This window comes from Cherax quadricarinatus, chromosome 55 (assembly GCF_038502225.1).
Source record: "Cherax quadricarinatus isolate ZL_2023a chromosome 55, ASM3850222v1, whole genome shotgun sequence".
Classification (NCBI taxonomy): Eukaryota; Metazoa; Arthropoda; class Malacostraca; order Decapoda; family Parastacidae; genus Cherax; species Cherax quadricarinatus.
The window spans coordinates 7,991,474-8,009,855 of NC_091346.1; the positions used below are offsets into that span (position 1 = coordinate 7,991,474).

Sequence of the window (18,382 nt, forward strand, 5' to 3'; positions counted from 1 at the left end):
TAGCCTGTAATTGTTTTACATGATGGTAGGATTACTGGTGTCTTGTCTGTCTCATAAATATACAAGATTACAGGTACGTCTTGCTACTTCTACTTACACTTAGGTCACACTACACATACATGTACATGTTTATTTATACACACTCATCTGAGTTTTCTTTGATTTTATCTTAATAGTTCTTGGTCTTATTAATTTTCCTTTTATATCCATGGGGAAGTGGAATAAGAATCTTTTCCCCGTAAGCCATGCGTGTTGTAAAAGTCAACTAAAATGCCGGGAACAATGGGCTGGTAACCCCTTTTCCTGTAATAATTACTAAAAAGAATAAGAAGAAGAAAATTGTCAAAGTGGGAAGTCTGAATGTGCGTGGATGTTGTGCAAATGATAAGAAAGAGATGATTGTGGATGTTATGAATGAGAAGGAGCTGGATGTCCTGGCTTTAAGTGAAACAAAGCTGAAGGGGGTGGGAGAGTTTCAGGGGAGAGGAATAAATGGGATTAGGTCAGGGGTTTCAAACAGAGTTAGAGCTAAAGGAGTAGTAGCAATAATGTTGAAGGATAAGTTATAGCAGGAAAAGAGGGACTATAAATGTATTAATTCAAGGATTTCTTTCTTTCAACACACCGGCTGTATCCCACCGAGGCGGGGTGGCCCAAAAGGAAAAACGAAAGTTTCTCCTTTTACATTTAGTAATATATACAGGAGAAGAGGTTACTAGCCCCTTGCTCCCAGCATTTTAGTTGCCTCCTACAACATGCATGGCTTACAGAGGAAGAATTCTGTTCCACTTCCCCATGGAGGTAAGAGAAAATAAACAACAAGAACAAGAACTAGTAAGAAAATATTAGAAAACCCAAAGGGGTGTGTATATATATGCTTGTACATGTATGTGTAGTGTGACCTAAGTGTAAGTAGAAGTAGCAAGACATACCTGAAATCTTGCATGTTTATGAGACAGAAAAATGGACACCAGCAATCCTACCATCATGTAAAACAATTACAGGCTTCTGTTTTACACTCACTTGGCAGGACGGTAGTACCTCCCTGGGCGGTTGCTGTCTACCAACCTACTAATTCAAGGATTATGTGGAGTAAAATAAAGGTTAGATGTGAAAAGTGGGTTATAGTAAGCGTATATACACCTGGAGAAGAGAGAAGTGTAGAAGAGAGAGAGAGATTTTGGGAAATGTTGAGTGAATGCGTGGGAAGTTTTTAACCAAGTGTGAGAGTAATGGTGGTTGGGGATTTCAATGCTAAATTGGGGAAAAATGTTGTGGAGGGAGTAGTAGGTAAATTTGGGGTGCCAGGGGTAAATGAAAATGGGGAGCCTTTAATTGACCAATGTGTAGAAAGAGGTTTGGTAATAAGTAATACATATTTTATGAAGAAGAGGACAAATAAATGTACAAGGTATGATGTAGCATGTAATGCAAGTAGTTTGTTAGATTATGTATTGGTGGATAAAAGGTTGATGGGTAGGCTCCAGGATGTACACATTTATAGAGGGGCAACTGATATATTGGATCATTATTTAGTTGTAGCTACAGTTAGAGTAAGAGGTAGATGGGAAAAGAGGAAAATGGCAACAACAAGTAAGAGGGAGGTGAAAGTGTATAAACTAAGGGAGGAGGAAGTTCGGGTGAGATATAAGCAACTATTGGCAGAAAGGTGGGCTGGTGCAAGTATGAGTAGTGGGGGGGGGTTGAAGAGAGTTGGAATAGTTTTAAAAATGCAGTATTAGAATGTGGGGCAGAGGTTTGTGGTTATAGGAGGATGGGTGCAGGAAGGAGGAGGAGTGATTGGTGGGATGATGAAGTAAAGGGTGTAATAAAAGAGAAAAAGTTAGCTATGAGAGGTTTTTACAAAGCAGAAGTGTTATAAGAAGAGTAGAGTATATGGAGAGTAAAAGAAAGGTGAAGAGAGTGGTGAGAGAGTGCAAAAGGAGAGCAGATGATAGAGTGGGAGAGGCACTGTCAAGAAATTTTAATGAAAATAAGAAAAAAATTTGGAGTGAGTTAAACAAGTTAAGAAAGCCTAGGGAACGAATGGATTTGTAGTTAAAAACAGAATAGGGGAGTTAGTAGATGGGGAGATGGAGGTTTTGGGTAGATGGCAAGAATATTTTGAGGAACTTTTAAATGTTGACGAAGAAAGGGAGGCGGTAATTTCATGTACTGGCCAGGGAGGTATACCATCTTTTAGGAGTGAAGAAGAACAGGATGTGAGTGTGGGGGAGGTGTGTGAGGCATTACGTAGAATGAAAAGGGGTAAAGCAGCTGGAACTGACGGGATCATGACAGAAATGTTAAAAGCAGTGGGGGGTATAGTGTTGGAATGGTTGGTATTTTTGTTTAATAAATGTATGAAAGAGAGGAAGGAACCTAGGGATTGGCAAAGAGCATGTATAGTCCCTATATATAAAGGGAAGGGGAACAAAAGAGATTGTAAAAATTATCGATGAATAAGTTCGCTGAGTATACCAGGAAAAGTATACAGTAATTAGAGGTAAGACAGAATGTAGGATTGCAGATGAGCAAGGAGGTTTTAGAGTGGGTAGGGGATGTGTAGATCTAGTGTTTACATTGAAGCATATATGTGAATAGTATTTAGATAAAGGTAGGGAAGTTTTTATTGCATTTATGGATTTAGAAAAGGTATATGATAGAGTGGATAGGGGAGCAATGTGGCAGATGTTGCAAGTACGTATATGGAATAGGTGGTAAGTTACTAAATGCTGTAAAGAGTCTTTATGAGGATAGTGAGGCTCAGGTTAGGGTGTGTAGAAGAGAAGGAGACTATTTCACGGTAAATGTAGGTCTTAGACAGGGATGTGTAATGTCACCATGGTTGTTTAATATATTTATAGATGGGGTTGTAAAAGGAGTAAATGCTAGAGTGCTCGGGAGATGGGTGGGATTAAATTATGGGGAATCAAATACAAAATGGGAATTGACACAGTTACTATTTGCTGATGATACTGTGCTTATGGGAGATTCTAAAGAAAAACTGCAAAGGTTAGTGGACGAGTTTGGGAGTGTGTGTAAAGGTAGAAAGTTGAAAGTGAACATTGAAAAGAGAAAGGTGATGAGGGTATCAAATGATTTAGATAAAAAAAATTGGATATCAAATTGGGGAGGAGGAATATGGAAGAAGTGAATGTTTTCAGATACTTGGGAGTTGACGTGTCGGCGGATGGATTTATGAAGGATATGGTTAATCATAGAATTGATGAGAGAAAAAAGGTGAGTGGTGCATTGAGGTATATGTGGAGACAAAAAACATTATCTATGGAGGCACAGAAGGGAATATATGAAAGTAAACTAGTACCAACAATCTTATATGGATGTGAAGCTTGGGTTGTGAATGCAGCAGCCAGGAGGCGGTTGGAGGCAGTGGAGATGTCCTGTCTAAGGGCAATGTGTGGTGTAAATATTATGCAGAAAATTCGGAGTGTGGAAATTAGGAGAAGGTGTGGAGTTAATAAAAGTATTAGTCAGAGGGCAGAAGAGGGGTTGTTGAGGTGGTTTGGTCATTTAGAGAGAATGGATCAAAGTAGAATGACATGGAGAGCGTTTAAATGTGTAGGGGAAGGAAGGCGGGGTTAGGGGTGATCCTCGAAAAGGTTGGAAGGAAGGGGTAAGGGAGATTTTATGGGTGAGGGGCTTGGACTTCCAGCAGGCGTGCCTGGGTGTGTTAGATAGGAGTGAATGGAGACGAATGGTATTTGGGACCTGACGATCTGTTGGAGTGTGAGCAGGGTAATATTTAGTGAAGGGATTCAGGAAAACCGGTTATTTTTATATAGCCGGACTTGAGTCCTGGATATGGGAAGTACAGTGCCTGCACTCTAAAGGAGGGGTTCGGGATATTGGCAGTTTGGAGGGATACGTTGTGTATCATTATATGTACGTTCATGCTTTTAAACTGTTGTGTTCGGAGCACCTCTGCAGAAACAGTGATTATGTGTGAGTGAGGTGAAAGTGTTGAATGATGATGAAAGTATTTTCTTTTTGGGGATTTTCCTTCTTTTTGGGTCACTCTGCCTCGGTGGGAGATGGCCGACTTGTTAAAAAAAAAAAATCTATAATGTAAGGTATCAAGACTTCAATTTTTTTTTTTTCTTTTTTTTTTTAATTGCAAATTTTTTTGGCTTTTGGGAAGGGAGGGTCAGAAACTGCAGCCTTATTTTTCTCATAAATTATTAACACTGTACATCACAATTTCTTAAGTAGTGCCAATTTTAGGACCCTAACCCATGCGAATTATGAACATGCTGGTTTCTTTTTCTGTCTCATAAACACGCTAGATAACAGGGATATCTTGCTACTCCTACTTACACTTTGGTCACACTTCACAGACACGCACATGCATATATATATATACATACATCTAGGTTTTTCTCCTTTTTCTAAATAGCTCTTGTTCTTCTTTATTTCTTCTATTGTCCATGGGGAAGTGGAAAAGAATCTTTTCTCCGTAAGCCATGCGTGTCGTATGAGGCGACTAAAATGCCGGGAGCAATGGGCTAGTAACCCCTTCTCCTGTAAACACTTACTAAAAAAGAGAAGAAGAAAAACTTTATAAAACTGGGATGCTTAAATGTGCGTGGATGTAGTGCGGATGACAAGAAACAGATGATTGCTGATGTTATGAATGAAAAGAAGTTGGATGTCCTGGCCCTAAGCGAAACAAAGCTGAAGGGGGTAGGAGAGTTTCAGTGGGGGGAAATAAATGGGATTAAATCTGGAGTATCTGAGAGAGTTAGAGCAAAGGAAGGGGTAGCAGTAATGTTAAATGATCAGTTATGGAAGGAGAAAAGAGAATATGAATGTGTAAATTCAAGAATTATGTGGATTAAAGTAAAGGTTAAATGCGAGAAGTGGGTCATAATAAGCGTGTATGCACCTGGAGAAGAGAGGAATGCAGAGGAGAGAGAGAGATTTTGGGAGATGTTAAGTGAATGTATAGGAGCCTTTGAACCAAGTGAGAGAGTAATTGTGGTAGGGGACCTGAATGCTAAAGTAGGAGAAACTTTTAGAGAGGGTGTGGTAGGTAAGTTTGGGGTGCCAGGTGTAAATGATAATGGGAGCCCTTTGATTGAACTTTGTATAGAAAGGGGTTTAGTTATAGGTAATACATATTTTAAGAAAAAGAGGATAAATAAGTATACAAGATATGATGTAGGGCGAAATGACAGTAGTTTGTTGGATTATGTATTGGTAGATAAAAGACTGTTGAGTAGACTTCAGGATGTACATGTTTGTAGAGGGGCCACAGATATATCAGATCACTTTCTAGTTGTAGCTACACTGAGAGTAAAAGGTAGATGGGATACAAGGAGAATAGAAGCATCAGGAAAGAGAGAGGTGAAGGTTTATAAACTAAAAGAGGAGGCAGTTAGGGTAAGATATAAACAGCTATTGGAGGATAGATGGGCTAATGAGAGCATAGGCAATGGGGTCGAAGAGGTATGGGGTAAGTTTAAAAATGTAGTGTTAGAGTGTTCAGCAGATGTTTGTTATTTTTTATTTTTTTTTTTTTATTATCACACCGGCCGATTCCCACCAAGGCAGGGTGGCCCGAAAAAGAAAAACTTTCACCATCATTCACTCCATCACTGTCTTGCCAGAAGGGTGCTTTACACTACAGTTTTTAAACTGCAACATTAACACCCCTCCTTCAGAGTGCAGGCACTGTACTTCCCATCTCCAGGACTCAAGTCCGGCCTGCCGGTTTCCCTGAATCCCTTCATAAATGTTACTTTGCTCACACTCCAACAGCACGTCAAGTATTAAAAACCATTTGTCTCCATTCACTCCTATCAAACACGCTCACGCATGCCTGCTGGAAGTCCAAGCCCCTCGCACACAAAACCTCCTTTACCCCCTCCCTCCAACCCTTCCTAGGCCGACCCCTACCCCGCCTTCCTTCCACTACAGACTGATACACTCTTGAAGTCATTCTGTTTCGCTCCATTCTCTCTACATGTCCGAACCACCTCAACAACCCTTCCTCAGCCCTCTGGACAACAGTTTTGGTAATCCCGCACCTCCTCCTAACTTCCAAACTACGAATTCTCTGCATTATATTCACACCACACATTGCCCTCAGACATGACATCTCCACTGCCTCCAGCCTTCTCCTCGCTGCAACATTCATCACCCACGCTTCACACCCATATAAGAGCGTTGGTAAAACTATACTCTCATACATTCCCCTCTTTGCCTCCAAGGACAAAGTTCTTTGTCTCCACAGACTCCTAAGTGCACCACTCACTCTTTTTCCCTCATCAATTCTATGATTCACCTCATCTTTCATAGACCCATCCGCTGACACGTCCACTCCCAAATATCTGAATACGTTCACCTCCTCCATACTCTCTCCCTCCAATCTGATATTCAATCTTTCATCACCTAATCTTTTTGTTATCCTCATAACCTTACTCTTTGTGGTTACAGGAAAGTGGGTGCGGGAGGGAAGAGGAGCGATTGGTGGAATGATGATGTAAAGAGAGTAGTAAGGGAGAAAAAGTTAGCATATGAGAAGTTTTTACAAAGTAGAAGTAATGCAAGGAGGGAAGAGTATATGGAGAAAAAGAGAGAGGTTAAGAGAGTGGTGAAGCAATGTAAAAAGAGAGCAAATGAGAGAGTGGGTGAGATGTTATCAACAAATTTTGTTGAAAATAAGAAAAAGTTTTGGAGTGAGATTAACAAGTTAAGAAAGCCTAGAGAACAAATGAATTTGTCAGTTAAAAATAGGAGAGGAGAGTTATTAAATGGAGAGTTAGAGGTATTGGGAAGATGGAGGGAATATTTTGAGGAATTGTTAAATGTTGATGAAGATAGGGAAGCTGTGATTTTGTGTATAGGGCAAGGAGGAATAACATCTTGTAGGAGTGAGGAAGAGCCAGTTGTGAGTGTGGGGGAAGTTCGTGAGGCAGTAGGTAAAATGAAAGGGGGTAAGGCAGCCGGGATTGATGGGATAAAGATAGAAATGTTAAAAGCAGGTGGGGATATAGTTTTTGAGTGGTTGGTGCAATTATTTAATAAATGTATGGAAGAGGGTAAGGTACCTAGGGATTGGCAGAGAGCATGCATAGTTCCTTTGTATAAAGGCAAAGGGGATAAAAGAGAGTGCAAAAATTATAGGGGGATAAGTCTGCTGAGTATACCTGGTAAAGTGTATGGTAGAGTTATTATTGAAAGAATTAAGAGTAAGACGGAGAATAGGATAGCAGATGAACAAGGAGGCTTTAGGAAAGGTAGGGGGTGTGTGGACCAGGTGTTTACAGTGAAACATATAAGTGAACAGTATTTAGATAAGGCTAAAGAGGTCTTTGTGGCATTTATGGATTTGGAAAAGGCGTATGACAGGGTGGATAGGGGGGCAATGTGGCAGATGTTGCAAGTGTATGGTGTAGGAGGTAGGTTACTGAAAGCAGTGAAGAGTTTTTACGAGGATAGTGAGGCTCAAGTTAGAGTATGTAGGAAAGAGGGAAATTATTTCCCAGTAAAAGTAGGCCTTAGACAAGGATGTGTGATGTCACCGTGGTTGTTTAATATATTTATAGATGGGGTTGTAAGAGAAGTAAATGCGAGGGTCTTGACAAGAGGCGTGGAGTTAAAAGATAAAGAATCACAAACAAAGTGGGAGTTGTCACAGCTGCTCTCTGCTGATGAATGTTGCAGCGAGGAGAAGGCTGGAGGCAGTGGAGATGTCATGTCTGAGGGCAATGTGTGGTGTGAATATAATGCAGAGAATTCGTAGTTTGGAAGTTAGGAGGAGGTGCGGGATTACCAAAACTGTTGTCCAGAGGGCTGAGGAAGGGTTGTTGAGGTGGTTCGGACATGTAGAGAGAATGGAGCGAAACAGAATGACTTCAAGAGTGTATCAGTCTGTAGTGGAAGGAAGGCGGGGTAGGGGTCGGCCTAGGAAAGGTTGGAGAGAGGGGGTAAAGGAGGTTTTGTGTGTGAGGGGCTTGGACTTCCAGCAGGTATGCATGAGCGTGTTTGATAGGAGTGAATGGAGACAAATGGTTTTTAATACTTGACGTGCTGTTGGAGTGTGAGCAAAGTAACATTTATGAAGGGGTTCAGGGAAACCGGCAGGCCGGACTTGAGTCCTGGAGATGGGAAGTACAGTGCCTGCACTCTGAAGGAGGGGTGTTAATGTTGCAGTTTAAAAACTGTAGTGTAAAGCACCCTTCTGGCAAGACAGTGATGGAGTGAATGATGGTGAAAGTTTTTCTTTTTCGGGCCACCCTGCCTTGGTGGGAATCGGCCAGTGTGATAATAAATAAAAATAAAAAATAATATAGTACTGTATATCTATATTATGTCTTCACTGTACAGTAGGATAAGATAGTCTTGGTTTTATTCATGCAGTAGTTCTTGCTTAGGATTGTAAATTTTTCATCATAAGTGTCATCTGTTTCTTTTAATGCCATATACAGCTATGATGCATATACAAAATCTTCCCTGTATATTCAGTAAGCATTATGTGTTGAAGTGCTGAGCCTGTAACAGCACAAGCTTTATCACGCTGTAAAGAGTTTTTATGCATAGATGGAAGCAGAGGTTAGAGTATATAGGCATCTGACATGGACATGTGATATCTTCACGAGTGATATATTTATAGCTGTAGTTGTAAAAGAAGTGAATGTAAGGGTGTCCAGAAAAGATGTGGGCTTAAAAGATAATGAATCACAATCCACTGTCATTCCTGTAGGACTCCTCTATATATTTTCACCTGTATGTGCTTGCAGGGGCCGAGTCCTAGATTCACTCTCCAAACCTTGTGGACTCTATCGTACCTATTCTTAAAGCTATGTATGGACTCTGCCTCCAACACTTCTTTGTTGAGGTCATTCCACTTCCAGACTACCCTGAGGCTGGAGAAATACTTCCTGACATCCATGATTCATCTGTGTCTTACTTCCAGCTGTGCTCCTGAGTATTTATTTCCTGCCTCTCAAACAGCCTGTCCCTGTCAATTTCCCTGAGTATTTTGTATCATGTATCCCTGTTCCTTCTATCCTAAAGGGTCATTAGGTTCAATTCCTTTAGTTGTTTCATTACTTGTTCTGCATAATTCTGGAATTAGTCTTGTTACATGCTTTTGTACTTTCTCTCCTTTCTTAACAAACTTCCTCAGGTGTACACTCCATACTAGTGCTACATACTTCAAGATGGGTCTGACATATATTGTATACAATGCCCAAGATGTTTCTTCATCAAGATTTTTGAAAGCCACTATCAGATTTGCCAGGCAAGATTTCCTGAGATGCTCCTGTGCACCTTACCTTCCTTTGTCTGTACTTTATGTATACTCCTTCTCATGTATTCTCTACTAACTTCATAAAGTCCACTGTGTGGGTGAAATAATGTCATTAATATAGGTATCCACTATATCTACTTACTCTGCAATGTCCACTTTGTTGTTATTTTATGCTTGTATGTGACAATTAGTCTCCATGATCTGCTGAATACTGTTTCCTTGTTACAAATAGCTTCTGACACTAACTGTTAGAACAATATAAAAATTTTAATTGTTTCTGTAGTGAAAATGTTAAAAGAAATGTTATATTACATAATATTTTCTAAATTTCAGGTAAAATATAAAATTGGTTGACTGATAAAGCAGAATGAAAATATAGTTAAATATTAACATCTCAGGTGTACACAGAAAATATTATGTTGGGTTTACATAATGTTCCCTTCAAGAAAGAAGCCTTGATGCTGGTGAAGGGCTCTTGATCTAATGAATTGGAGCTACCCTGATTATTTCCCATTTCCCAGGGGCTGTATGACACTCATGGGTTTAGCACTTTTCCCTGAATGTAATAGCAGTAATACCTAGGCAGATCAGCTTAAGCATCATGTTGTTTATACCTTAATTATTGTCATAAATTTTAATATGGAGTTATCATTTTGATTTTTGGTCATTATTTACTGAAACTCATTTTATTGAGGAATTAAGGTAAGCTTAATTTTTACTATACATTTTTATACTTTCTTAGGTAGTAGGTTGGTAGACAGCAACCGCCCAGGGAGGTACTACCGTCCTGCCAAGTGAGTGTAAAACAAAAGCCTGTAATTGTTTTACATGATGGTAGGATTGCTGGTGTCCATTTTTCTGTCTCATGAACATGCAAGGTTTCAGGTATATCTTGCTACTTGTACTTACACTTAGGTCACACTACACATACATGTACAAGCATATATATACATACATACCCCTCTGGGTTTTCTTTTATTTTCTTTCTAGTTCTTATTCTTGTTTATTTCCTCTTATCACCATGGGGAAGTGGAACAGAATTCTTCCTCCGTAAGCCATGCGTGTTGTAAGAGGCGACTAAAATGCCGGGAGCAAGGGGCTAGTAACCTCTTCTCCTGTATATATTACTAAATGTAAAAGGAGAAACTTTCGTTTTTCCTTTTGGGTCACCCCACCTCGGTGGGATACGGCCAGTGTACTGAAAGAAAGAAGATTTTTATACTTTATTCATAGTAATTAATTACTAAAATGATAAGATTTATTTTTCACAGATTTGTTATGGTTTGATTTACGGCATGGGAACACAAGCACTGAGTGAGCAGTTGGGTGTTGGTGAGGATGAAGCTCTGTCATTTATGGAAAACTTCAAGGGAAGCTTTCCAGGAGTTAAGCAGTTCATACAAAATACCATAGAGAAGTCTTGCAAAGAAGGTTATGTTCTTACCCTGATGGGCCGGCGCAGATACCTTCCAAACATCACCAGCAAAGATTTGTGTGCTCGAGGTTTGTACCTTGTTTTAAAGCAGTCTTGTGTGTTAGATTAATATGGGCAGAGGCAAGGGATTTTAAGGGGATCTGACATGCTTTAGAAGTGTGAGCACAGAAATACATTACAGGTCTCCCTCAACTTCCATGTTTTCCACTTTCGTGGGCTTCAAACATTCGCGAATTCCCAGCCACCCAGTCATATTTAAAATATGTCATTACATATGTTAGGAATTGTGGCGGTGGGAGAGTTTGTTTGGAGATAGGACAAGATAGTCCTTCAATATGACACTAATATCAACTCTACGGCTTATTTATCTATCACAATTCATCTAATATGACATAATAAACAATATTAATAACATAGAAACCTGACATATACTCTAGAATGAATAAAATACATATGTCATTAAGTACATCACACATGTTGTTGTTGTTGTTGGGAGTATAAAGGCCACTGAGGCATAAGCCTTACATGGTGGTGGTGGAGGGAGGCAATAGAGATGGCGGTGTTGTCAGTGACCCTATATAACTCCAGCAACATTGGAGGAGTTACATTCGTGCTGTCCTTTTTCCTGTTGATTAATCGCTTAACTTATTTGCTACACCGTTAATGCTACACTTCATCGCTGGCTGGTGCTATACCCTTTATCGACTAGTGCTGCTTTAGTATCGTACATTTGGTAAAATTACTGAATCATTGAAGAAGGCACATTCTCCCCTCTCTTCCTTCTCCACTTTGGTGCTCTGCTACGAGTTCTTTCTTGAATTCTATAGTCTTTTTCACCTTCTTTTCAAAGGACTGGCACTAGTGCAATATTTTATGATGTTTTCATGTGTTTTATGATTATTCATGGTTCAGTAGGTTAAGGGGCACCAAACATTCAAGATTTTTCAACATTCATGAGGCTCTTGATCCCCTAACCCTCACAAATGTTGAGGGAGACCTGCATCTGGAAAGATAGTTATGGAAGAATGATATAATTGAGTTTCCTTCTTTAGGTCATCCTGCCTTTTGTGAAAAATTACCTGTTAAAAAAAGGTATGCTGCATGATGTGCATAATATTATATTTATGGGCAGCACTAAACCTGTAAAGGTCATATAGTACCTTGGAAATGGGACGTAATCAGGCTTTAACCAAGGAAGGGAAGGATAGCTTCAATTCTTTGGATCAAGAACTCTTCACCATTATAAAGGAAGTCTACTTTAAAGATTACAGTACATTATTTATTTTTTAACACACTGGCCATCTCCAACCAAGGTAGAGTGACCTGAAAAAGAAGAAACACTGACCATCACTCTGCCACTATCCTGCCAGAGGCATGCTGACATTAAAGCTCAGAAGCCCCTTCAAACTGCAACATCCCTACCCCTCAGAGTGCAGGCATTGTACTTCTCACCTCTAGGAATCAAGCCTGGCTAACCAGTTTCCCTGAATCCCTTCATAAATGTTACCTTGCTCACACTCCAACAGCACATCATCATGGTAAGTAAGACACATAGGCAATAGTTAGGCATCTTTAATCTGAAATGTTTCACCTACACAGTAGGCTTCTTCAGTCGAGTACAGAAAGTAGGCAGGAGCAGTAGAGACGTGAAGACGATGTAATCAGTCCATCACCCTTGGAGTTGAAGATTTGAGGTTGTCAGTCCCTCAGTCTGGAGAAGTGTTCTGTTCCATACTCTGAAACAATGTTGCCTGTGTCTTACTTACCAATTTGTTGGTATTATATACCATTTTGATATTCAGCACATCATAAAAATTGTTTGCCTCTACTCACTCCAATCAAACACACACACACACACACACACACACACACACACACACACACACACACACACACACACACACACATACACATACACATACACACACATACACACACATACACACACATACACACACATACACACACACACACACACACACACACACACACACACACACACACACACACACACACACACACACACACACACACATACATACACACACACACACACACACACACACACACACACACACACACACACACACACACACACACACACACACACACACACACACACACACACCACACCACACACACCACACACACCACACACACCACACACACCACACACACACACCACACACACACACCACACACACACCACACACACACCACACACACACCACACACACACACCACACACACACACCACACACACACACCACACACACACACACACACACACACACCACACACACACACCACACACACACACCACACACACACACCACACACACACACACACACACACACACACACACACACACCACACACACACACCACACACACACACCACACACACACACCACACACACACACCACACACACACACCACACACACACACCACACACACATACCACACACACACACCACACACACACACCACACACACACACACCACACACACACACCACACACACACACCTACCTACCTACCTACCTACCTACCTACCTACACACCTACCTACCTACACACCTACCTACCTACACACCTACCTACCTACACACCTACCTACCTACCTACCTCTCACTTTTTTCCCAATGTCCATGAAAAAATAGAAACTTTGCCCTTTAGTGATAACTGGTCGATGGGTACTGCCAGAGTTCTGGTCATCCATGAGGTCAGCATGACAACACGTTCCTAATTGAGGAAAGGAAGTACTTCTGGGAAGTATTAAGACAAAGACACATGTAGCAGAATAAATCTTTATTGTAAGAATGTTTCACTCTAAGAAGAGCTTGGAAAAGCTCTTCTTAAACTAAATAGTGTCCCAATAAAGTAGTGTTCTAGTGTATGTATTTTTGTTTTCATACTTAATCCAGACCCAAGTTGAAGTATCTTGCATGCACTACTTTGAGACTTGTAAATTTTTTGGAACCTTCATTTATGTAATCATAGTCATTGTTGCTGAGGAGAAAATTATCTCCAGAGTCAATAATATTCAGTATGATAAATTTCTACATCTAGACACACAGTCCTCTTCTGATATAATATTTTTTTTTTAACACAATGGCTATCTCCCACTAAAGAAGGATGACCTGAAAAAGAAGAAACAAAGATTTCTTCATTTTACATTTAGTAATTTATGCAGGAGAAGGGATTACTAGCCCCATGCTCCTGGCATTGTAATCACCTCTTATGACACACACATGGCTAACAGAGGAGGGATTTTTCTCCACTTCCTCATAGTTTTATCAAAATTATCTATAGGAAAATCAAATCATTGTTGAATTGTTCTTAATTTCTGTTTACAGCCCAAAGTGAACGCCAAGCAGTTAACACAGCAATACAGGGATCTGCAGCAGACATAGTCAAATTAGCTATGGTGAGGATAAACACAGCCATTCGACAAGCATTCCCAACAGCACCTGCTTTCCTCACACAGCCAACTAAAAGCAGGGAGGATATAAGTGGAGGTTTTTTAGTACTGCAGCTTCATGATGAACTTATGTATGAGGTAAGGGACACTTCCAATTATAGCATGGGGTGTCTGTAGGAAAATAGGTTTCAATATCTGAATGTTTGGCTTATGAAAAATTTTTTGGAACACACTAGTGTTGTAAGTTGGGGTCCTGCTGTATCAGGCATGTCTCTTCACCACTCCAGAGAGTATGTTTTGGATACCTTAAGTTACTCTCAGTAATTTAAATGTTTAACCCTTTCAGGGTCCGTCCCGTAGATCTACGGCTTCACATTGAGTGTCCAAACCGTAGATCTATGCCAAAATTCTAGCACCGTCAAATTTAGCGCGAAAGCGCTCATAGGCCTACATGTGAGAGAACGGGTCTGCGTGGTGGGTGTGCGCCATAAACAAAAAATCTAGGCGCCCGCATAGCATTGTGGGAACGCCAGCTCAGTTACCCATGTTCACCATGCCTTGTCGCAAGTCAGCTCTCACTCCCCGGAAAATTGGGACTCTCCTCTTCCTATCTGATAGTTCTGACACTGATGGAAGTGGAAATGAAGACGAATTCTACGGCTTTGATCAGTTAGTGACCGAAAAGAATGACCAGGATATCGATAATAGTGCAGAAAACCCTGACGATCCTCAACCTTCTACCTCTGGTGTGGGCACTCGTGACTCACGGTCGGTTGTTCCTCAACGCAAGAGAAAACTAATATTTTCACGTGGCCAGGCCTCTGACTTCAGTAATGATGATGATAGTGACGTGGATTGTGATTTTATTGCGCTCGACGATCATTCAAGTAGTGATAGTGAGGAATCATATTCACCAGTGAAGCGTCGGTATGTTCGCCGCCGCATGCGCTCGGGTAGTATACCCTATGCTGTGCCCAGGGGACGGAGTACATCCCGTGGCCCTACACCAGTTTTAGGTAGTGATGGTGAGGATGATGTGGCTACACTTGGCATGGATAGACCACAGGCATCAGTGGATGGTGTTAGTGGTGATGGTAGTGGCACCGCCATGCGTGACTCACCAGCCCAGGCTGGGACCCACGCTGCTGACTCGTCAGCCACCACAACCACAACCACCCGCACAACCAGCCTATGATGTCCAGTATCCACCAGCAAACCGTATGTGGGATTGGCAGCAAAATCCCAATTTTGTTCCCAAGCCTCACCACTTTGATGACTCTCAAAGTGGAATTCTACCTACTTGTCCCCTTGGAACCACGGCCAATGAACTGGAATTCTTTGAATTATTCTTTGACCAGCCATTGATGGAAACTATTGTCAGGGAAAGTAATAAGTATTTTGAGTACACCATGGCAAATACGATCATATCACTACAGTCAAGACTACACAGGTGGAAAGAGACGACTGTTGCAGAAATGTATTTGCTTTTTGCAACAATAATGCTTATGCCTCATGTCTATAAGCATACTGGTCCACAGATCGGCTAATTTCTACCCCGGTCTTCAGTGAAATCATACCAGTGAACAGGTTTATCTTACTCTTACGTATGTTGCACTTCTCTGACAAAACCAGGCCTGACAGAAGTGACAGGTTATACAAGATTAGAAATGTTTTCATGTATCTCAAACAGAAGTTCAGCATATACTATTATCCATTCAAGAATCTTGTAATTGATGAGTCTTTGATTTTGTTCAAAGGTAGACTGTCATTCAAGCAGTATATACCGAGCAAGAGGAAACGCTTTGGTATAAAACTGTTTGTACTCTGTGATTGTGACAGTGGCCTGGTGTTGGATATTGTTGTATACACGGGAAGTATAACATTGAAAGATACCAAGATGTTATTGGGTATCTCAGGTGACGTAGTGAGAAACATGATGGCACCTTATCTTGGTAAGGGGCATACATTATATACCGATAACTGGTACACAAGCCCATTACTCAGTGATTTCATGCGAGTGAACAAGACAGATGTGTGTGTGGCACAGTGCGTTCTAATCGTAAACATATGCCCAGGCTCAACGCAGGTGCTCGTGGTGATGATGTGCAGGTGATTACTGCCAATGACATCATGGCATTACGGTGGCATGACAAACGAGATGTCACATTGTTGACAACCATTCACCATAATGAAATGCAAGACAGTGGCAAAGTTGATCGAGTGACTAATGAACGTACGTATTCGAAAACCAGTGACAGTGATTGATTATACACAAAACATGCACTTGGTTGACAAATGTGACATGCAGATTGGTTTTGTTGACTGTGTTCGTAAGAGTTACAAGTGGTACATGAAACTTTTCTTCCATCTCATGGACATTTCAATGCTCAATGCATATAATATGTACCAAATAAAGACTGGCAACAGACCACCGTATGGTGAATTTTGTTTGTCTGTTGTCAGACAACTCATAATGAAGTACCAGGTAAGAACACCTGCTATACAACAAGGTCCTCGAATTACTCAGGATATACCCAAGCGTTTGAGGAGGGAAGGTGATCATTTCATAATACAACTTCCTTCAACTCAGAAGAAATTTACTCAGAAGAGATGCATCGTCTGTGCACAAACAAAACGACGGCAACAAAGACGCAAAGACACTCGGTTTATGTGTGAGGAATGTTAGGTGCCTCTGTGCATGGTGCCTTGTTTCAAGGAGTTCCACAAGCTCCAGCAGTTCTAAAACCATGTCCAGTGATTGTAAATATGTAAATATATGATAGAACATTAGTATTATACAAGATTTGTGCATGTTTATTGTAATAAACAACAGTGGTAAACAATAATATGATAACTTTAGTGCGGTTATTGTGTTCAATACAGTGAGTTTATATATATACATTATATACAGTATTGATAACCTGATGATCTGTTGGAGTGTGAGCAGGGTAATATTTAGTGAAGGGATTCAGGGAAACCGGTTATTTTCATATAGTCGGACTTGAGTCCTGGAAATGGGAAGTACAATGCCTGCACTTTAAAGGAGGGGTTTGGGATATTGGCAGTTTGGAGGGATATGTTGTGTATCTCTATACGTATATGCTTCTAAACTGTTATATTCTGAGCACCTCTGCAAAAGCAGTGATAATGTGTGAGTGTGGTGAAAGTGTTGAATGATGATGAAAGTATTTTCTTTTTGGGGATTTTCTTTCTTTTTTTTTGGGTCACCCTGCCTCGGTGGGAGACGACCGACTTGTTGAAAAAAAAAAAAAAAATACAGTATTGGTCTCTCAGGCCCCAAATGTTAGTAGGAATAGAAAAAATTGGAAAAGAAAAGAAAAAACTATAAAAACCGTAAAATAATGTAATGCGCTTATGTGGAATTCATCGATGTTGCCGCCACCACATCATTTTTGACAAACTTCTTGGCACTGTATCTCGGTAAGTACTGATCAGAATTTTTTTTTTTGTCTTATTACCTTCACAAAAATATGCTCTTTAATTCTGTAAGATTTTTTTTTATTTTTTTATTATTTTTTTTTTTTTTTTTTTTTTTTTTTCAAAATTTCTTGGACACTGGAGCACCACTTCAGATTTTGGCCTTGGACCCTGAAGGGGTTAATTAATTCTGTATGACATTACTAATGAGAACTGCTAGGTCCTTTTTTTTTTTTCTTTTGGCTTGATGGTTTTGAAACTTTTTATATTCATGTTTTAATTCATTGTTATAACCCAGATATTGTACATTGAACTTGTTCACACTGAAACTCATCTTCCACATCACTATTCACTGCACCAACTCATCCAATTCCCTCTTATGTATAAGAAAGCTCCTGTGCTTAAGATTGCAAAATGGTGATCAACTGTAATAATATTTTAGATTACAAAATTGAATCTAAATATTATCATGCAAGATAACACAAAATAATCACATAACTATGCAGCTGCCATGTAATTGACATGTGGAGAATTTGCTTTACATACATCACAGTTAAATAAGTTTCATATCACCCAGTCTAGTAAAGCATAGTGACTATAGGTATTTCCAAAAGACTTCTATTCATAGTTCTTCAAGGGTTGTACTTTGATTTGCAGTAAGGGGCTCTTGATTCAAAGAAATACAGTTACCCTTTCCTTCCTTATTTCAAATCTGATTGCTTCTCACTCCCCAGGTGCAACATGACCCTCACCACTTTGGCACTTCTTCATCAGTCTCACATTTTGCATGTCAAATAATCACATTT

General features: G+C 40.2%; 1 protein-coding gene across 3 annotated transcripts in view; it reads left to right on the forward strand.

Annotated features, from left to right (window-relative positions):
- PolQ (DNA polymerase theta) overlaps window positions 1–18,382 on the forward strand; it is a 270,991-nt gene that overhangs the window by 243,305 nt on the left and 9,304 nt on the right. For all 3 annotated transcript variants that reach the window (XM_070096805.1, XM_070096803.1, XM_070096804.1), the window contains 2 exons: window positions 10,549–10,780; window positions 14,074–14,276. In XM_070096805.1, coding sequence (XP_069952906.1) covers window positions 10,549–10,780; window positions 14,074–14,276 — 435 coding nt within the window. The remainder of the gene's footprint in view (window positions 1–10,548; window positions 10,781–14,073; window positions 14,277–18,382) is intronic.